The following is a 6286-nucleotide window of genomic DNA, read 5'->3' on the forward strand; positions in this document are numbered from 1 at the left end:
TCCAACTGCACACCTCACCACTGTCTCACTATCCTCATACATGTCCTGCACCACCCTAACGTACTTTTCAGCTACACCTGACTTCCTCATACAGTACCACAGTTCCTCTCTTGGCACCCTATCATCTGCCTTCTCTAGATCCACAAAGACACAGTGCAGCTCCTTCTGACCTTCTCTGTACTTCTCTACCAACACTCTCAACGCAAAAATTTCATCTGTGGTGCTCTTTCTGGGCATGAAACCAAACTGCTGCTCACTGATCTGGACCTCTCGCCTTAGCCTTGCTTCAACAACTCTTTCCCATACCTTCATGGTGTGGCTCATCAACTTTATACCTCTGTAGTTACTGCAGCTCTGCACATCACCCTTGTTCCTAAAAATGGGAACCAGTACACTGCTTCTCCACTCATCAGGCATCCTCTCACTCTCCAGGATTTTGTTGAACAACCTGGTTAAAAAGTCCACTGCCTTCTCTCCTAAACATCTCCATACCTCCACAGGTATGTCATCTGGACCAACTGCCTTTCCATTCTTCATCCTTTTTAAAGCTGCCCTCACTTCCACCTTACCAATTCTCTCTCTCCCCCCGTTGTCCTCCTCTCTCACGTTTTTGCTTTTATTTTTTTTAATGCAGAGAAATGCACAGACAAAACCATGAAATTATTTACAAAAGGCTGCATTTCATAAAACATGATCAAGTTTTCATTAACATTGTGAAAATGAAAAAAAAATCTTTGTTATGAATATTTTTGTTGCTTTTTTGTCACAAAACACTTTTACACATTTTTGATGAACTCGCTCAGACTAGATATAGAGGTGCTATTTCTTTGAATGTGAAGTTGATACATTTTGTGTTCCAGGAAAGTAGCTGTGCCACGGGTGTTAAACAGTGTCACTGGTGTTACAGTCCTCATCTCAATGTTTTTACATTCACTGGTTTTAGTGTGCTGCTGTATTTCTGTTTTTAAATTTCCCTGGTGTGATGGTTTTGTTGTCCATAATGTCCTGTGTTGGTGTTTTTAAATGCCACTGGTGTTACAGTCCTGTGTTGGTGTTATAAAATGTGAAGAAGGTTTTTCTCCAGATTTTCAAAGAGAGTGCAGGTGCAGTTTTCAATATTCTGCAGTTGGGCAACAGCTGTGAATAAAATTAGCTGTGGAAAAAATTCAGCCAATTCAACAGATGTGTCACCTTTTTTTTTACCATATATCATAAGGATAAGTTTCAAGATGACAATACACATAAACTCCCTGCTACTATTTGCATCAAATTTAACTAGCAATAACTAAAAGTTAAAGAACGTATACCGTGCACAAAAGCAAACTTATGTATTTAAGTAAAGACATACAAAAATGAAAGCAAGCCTATTTATTTATGTAAAAAGTACGCTTTGAAAGCCTCACACATCCTCAACCATAGTTTCAAGCCCTTAAATGCTTCATCGGCAAGATAACGATGGTTTCTTTACACGCAGAAAAATAAGCAAAGGCATTAGATTTTTTTAAGAATAAGCTATTGATGTCAGATTAAAGGGGAGACTGGCCCTCATTTAAAAGAATAACCATAAGCACATTTTAACTTTCTTCCAGCTTTTTCTTTCAGTGCTATTGAACATGTAGAGCTTGTGGTCAGGAAACAGATTAAGCATGGGCAGCATTAGCCAGTCTTAAACAGAGAATTTTCACTGGCAGTCTAATTTCATCCAAGACCAGGTTTCATTTATTCAGGAAACCACTTCTGGACTTCATCATGTACAGATCTTGTTCGTAATGTACTTCTCACCATAGATCATTGCTCAAGCCTTGATCTCTGAAGTATCACCCATTTAAATAAAAGACTACACATGCTAAAGTTGCTAGGAATGCTAATGTGGCTAATACTGATCATGCTGTTCATATGATTGTAGTAAGGTTTCCCATTAAATGCATGCTAAAAGGATGGTTCTTCATGGGTTCTTCAGTAGAGACAGTGGTTCTATCAAGAACCAGGAGCACTTAAAGAAGCATTACATGCTTAAATGGCTCTTTGCATGTTGAAGTGGCTCTTTGGATTGATGGAGGTTGGTTTATATTACCTAAACAGGTTCAAACCTGACATCTTAAAAATACCAGAACTCCTTTTGGTGCTCTATGCAACTTTTTCTAAAAGGTTCCATCACCTTCTCAGGCAATCTAAATAACAATTGGACCATGCAAAGAACTATTTTAGCATGCAAACGGTTCTTTGAGTGTATGTTTTATTTTAAAATCCACCCCAAAAGGGTTTTAGTCAAAAGTCCGAGTCAGTTAAAAGTCCAAAATGTGTTTTCAGGTCTGCTGTTGAACCAGTTTGGTAGAATGATAAGTATAAAAGAAAAACTGTTGCTAAAAAAAACAATGCTAATATGCACCATTCAAGGTGTTCCCAGCCCTGTCCTCAGTCTTCAGTGGAGTTTGTTGGTCTCTCTGACATCCCACTTGATGACTTCTGACTGATGCCCCTCGCTGTGCTCAAGCAAGGTAAGTAGCGTCCTGCCAGTGCCCGGATATCACTCCGCAGGAAGATATAGAGCACGGGATCAAGCAGGCTGTTGAGGCTTAGCAAGCCTCTCCCCAGCTGATAAGGGACAAACATGGCCTTCTCCCACTCGCACACTTGGCTGTGGATCAGCAGCCCGAGGTACTTCACGCATCCGATGAAATGATAGGGTCCCAGCACCATGACAAATATAGCCACCAGGAGGGTCAGCATCGCTCTGATACGCCTCTTTTCCTCGGACAAAAGGGAGTTGATTGCCATCAGCGACCGAAGGGTCTTTCGGTGGAGCAGGGCGATGAAACTGAGGGGTACGATGAAGGACAGGAGTAAAGTAATCAGCCTGTAGGTGATGAAATTGCCCTCTGAAGGATACTTCTCAATACACAGGGTGTAATTCTGCTTGGGGAAGAGTTTGTCGAAGGCCACCGAGGGCGGCACGGCGATTAGAACCCAAACGCCAAGCGCTATAAAGCAGGCCCACCTCAGCTTTCGGAAATTCTGGAAATTCAGAGGCCTGACTATGGCCATGTGACGCTCCAGCGCAATGATGCACATGAAGAAGATCCCGGCGTAGACGCTGATGTAGAAGAACATGCCCATAAACTGACATGAACGAGGCCCAAAGCGCCAATTGTGTTCATTGGCGTAATAGTCCATCCAGAGGGGGAGGGTCAGAAGCTGGATGAGATCGGCAAGTAGCAGGTTAATGACATAAACCGGTAGAACGTTCTCCGCTTTGACCAGCCGGTATAGGCCGAAAAGAGCCACCAGGTTCAGTGGTGTGCCGATGATGAAGAAGATGCCATACAGGACGGGAAGGAAGACGCTGTCTTGCTTGAAGTCTATTCCGCATGCGTTGCCCACAGTTGAGATGCCTTGTCCAACATGTGAGCTGGTATTCGGGATGTTCTCCATCGTTTTTGCTATGTAGAACATTTATATATAGAGAGAAAGAGAGTTTGTTATTACCACCAATAAAACGCTGTCACAACCACAAACAAAGCACTTTCTCTCCATAAGCTACACAATTCACAAAGAAGACATCACGGTTTTTACAGGTCCTTTCTTCTGAAAATCAATCGACCGCACTGCTTTCTGTTTTCTCACCGACATCTTACGTTGAAATCAGTCTATCCACACTTTGCATTCTGCTATTACATCCACTAATATGTGTTTGGACAAGCTTCACAGAAATTCCAGGCAGCTTAAAGCCGAATTCAACCCATTTTTTTTTCCCAAAATTTTCCCATAATTTTGTGGTGTGATCATAGTCGTTCAGAGCGGTTTGGTGCGAAACGCCCTGTTCTAGAGAAACTTACAGAGTCAGAACCGTGCACAGTGGTGGTGACAGGAACCCGACGTCCACCTCTTAAATCTCCTTCACAGAAAGTTCCTGCATGAAATGGTTCTGAATTCACTGCCTGATGACTGAGACGCTCTTTTATGATAGTTTTGGGCTGCAATGTACTTTCAAAACTCCATTAATGGTGGAGAAATACATGTAGGCTGTTATAAGCCCAAATAGCCCCAATAAAAGTTTTCGTTTCTAGATTTTCCACTATTTTCCCATCATCAATATCCCATATTCCAACATTGCAAATTAGTATATTTTTACACATTGTAAATGAATCCTGTTATGAATTCAGCAAAAAGCCCATTTGAAAATGCTTTTCGTGGGTTGCTTATTATTTCTCATAGCACTTGTAAATGCTTTGTAGTTACTAAATAGGAATAAGTCTTTATATTTTATTAATAACTATAATAACCCTGAAATCAGATGAGCTTACACATCACTGCTGTTGGAGTGAAAACTCTCCATTTTTTCAACCTTTGGACATAATTTTTAAAGGCCTGTTGCTCTTTACACTGCATGTAAATTTCAAGATAAATGGCCCAAAATGACTTGGGGGTTGGGGGGGGGGGCGGTGGGGAGAGTCTGGTTCCATTGACTTACATTAAAAGTAAAGTTTTTCCTTCTCCTGGAAAGTTACGAGATACGAGGTTTGGTCCCGACATCAGCGAAATAAAAGCTCTCAATGCTTGTCATTTTTTCTTTTCTGCTTAATTCGAATGCTCTAGTTACTCTTCACATTGTTCAGATGTGAAGACTTTTTTTTTTGTTCTACCATTTTGGAAATGTTTGCAACAGTGATGAAATACAAGGTTAATGAATAAATAAATATAAAAATGCATTCACATCATACTCACATCGTCTCCTCAATAATCCATGAACAAAAAGATCTCCTCAACGTGACCGCAGATCAGGTGTCGGTTCAGACTGGCTCATTTTAAGCGATAATGTGATAAAATGCAAAAAAAATGTAATTTTCCCAAAAGTAGCCTGAGCAGCACAGATGTAATCTGAGCAGTCATGAGTGAGTGCAGTTACTGAAGTGGCTGCAATCAAGTGCATATAACTGACACCGTAAAGAGGAAGCGCAGAGGAAGATTGTGTCAGCAGGGTGTGACTTGCACACACCGAGATTTTGCAGATTCATTACTAAATGTGATCGAATACAGAAGTGTGCAGAAAGATGGTTTTACTTTGATGTCTTAAAATCTTATGTAGCTGATTCGGGTGATTCTATGGGGCAGTCGTGGGCTGGAGGTTAGGGATCCAGCCTCGTGACCGGAAGGTCGCCGGTTTGATCCCCAGAGCCGACAGCATGACTGAGGTGTCCTTGAGCAAGACACGTAACCCCCAACTGCTCCCCGGGCACTGCGGATTGGGTTGCCCACCACTCCGGGCAAGTGTGCTCACTGCCCCTTAGTGTGTGTGTGCTCACTAGAGTGTATGTGGTGTTTCACTTCACGGATGGGTTAAATGCGGAGGTGGGATTTCCCCGTTGTGGGACTAATAAGGGTCACTTAATCTTAATTTTAATTCATTATGGCAAAGTGTGTGACTGGCCCACTAGTACAAATAGGGCCATTTGTACTGGCGATGCTGCTGTGACTGGTACACCAGTACAAATGGGGCCATTTGTATGGCTGATAACGACTGAAATTCAATTGCTAAAAAGTATTTAGTTATTTGGCCCTGCTTCCTATGAGTATCATGTCTATTAGCATAGACAAAATAACAAGTATATATATATATATATATATATATATATATATATATATATATATATATATATACTGTCCTTTTGCTCCTTGTTATTTTGGTATCTGTCTTGTCTCTTGTTCTGTCTCCTTGTTATCTAGCTCACCTGTGTCTTGTCTATAGCCCCACCCTCTCCCTTTTGCTCATCCTGTGTTTGCACCCCTGTTTTGGTGTTGCCAATGTGATCATTTGTCTTTGTGAGTCAGACTTCTACTTTATAATTGTCCCTTTGTAGGTTTGTGGCTTTAGTTTGTCTTCTGTGTTCTATGTCTAACTCTTGTTGTTTGAATCCCTTCGTTTGTTCTTCTCCTTTCACTATGGATTCCTCCACTGTACTCGCTTCACCTCATCAGTTCTTGGAATCTCATGTCAATGAAACCAACTCTAGCTCATCTCCTGCACATTTCTTTCCTGAAAGGGGACCAGTGCCCAAGAGGTGCACAACAATGTACACATGAGGTCCATCAGATTGTTTTCATATGAGACGTGCTTTTCCGTTCAACATGAATATCTGTTCTTTAATGGGTGCTTTTAGTATCCCTCTGATACCAAGCCAAGGATTAACCACAAAGCATTCCCATTGTGCATGCCTCATCTGCTGTCTGAAAAATAACTCCTAATGTCATTTCGAGTGCTAGTGAAGCATTATGGTAATAACATGAA

General features: G+C 41.4%; 1 protein-coding gene across 1 annotated transcript; it reads right to left on the reverse strand.

Annotated features, from left to right (window-relative positions):
- Window positions 1–1353: 1353 nt before the first annotated feature.
- Window positions 1354–4905, reverse strand: zgc:171579 (uncharacterized protein LOC557116 homolog). Its single transcript, XM_017700934.2, has 2 exons — window positions 4726–4905; window positions 1354–3440 (listed from the first exon to the last, which is right to left on the reverse strand). Exon 2 carries the CDS (start codon window positions 3430–3432, stop codon window positions 2416–2418), a length of 1017 nt encoding a protein of 338 aa, XP_017556423.1. The 5' UTR covers window positions 3433–3440; window positions 4726–4905; the 3' UTR covers window positions 1354–2415.
- Between the last annotated feature and the right edge of the window lie 1381 nt (window positions 4906–6286).

Source organism: Pygocentrus nattereri, chromosome 22 (assembly GCF_015220715.1).
Source record: "Pygocentrus nattereri isolate fPygNat1 chromosome 22, fPygNat1.pri, whole genome shotgun sequence".
NCBI classification, from domain to species: domain Eukaryota; kingdom Metazoa; phylum Chordata; class Actinopteri; order Characiformes; family Serrasalmidae; genus Pygocentrus; species Pygocentrus nattereri.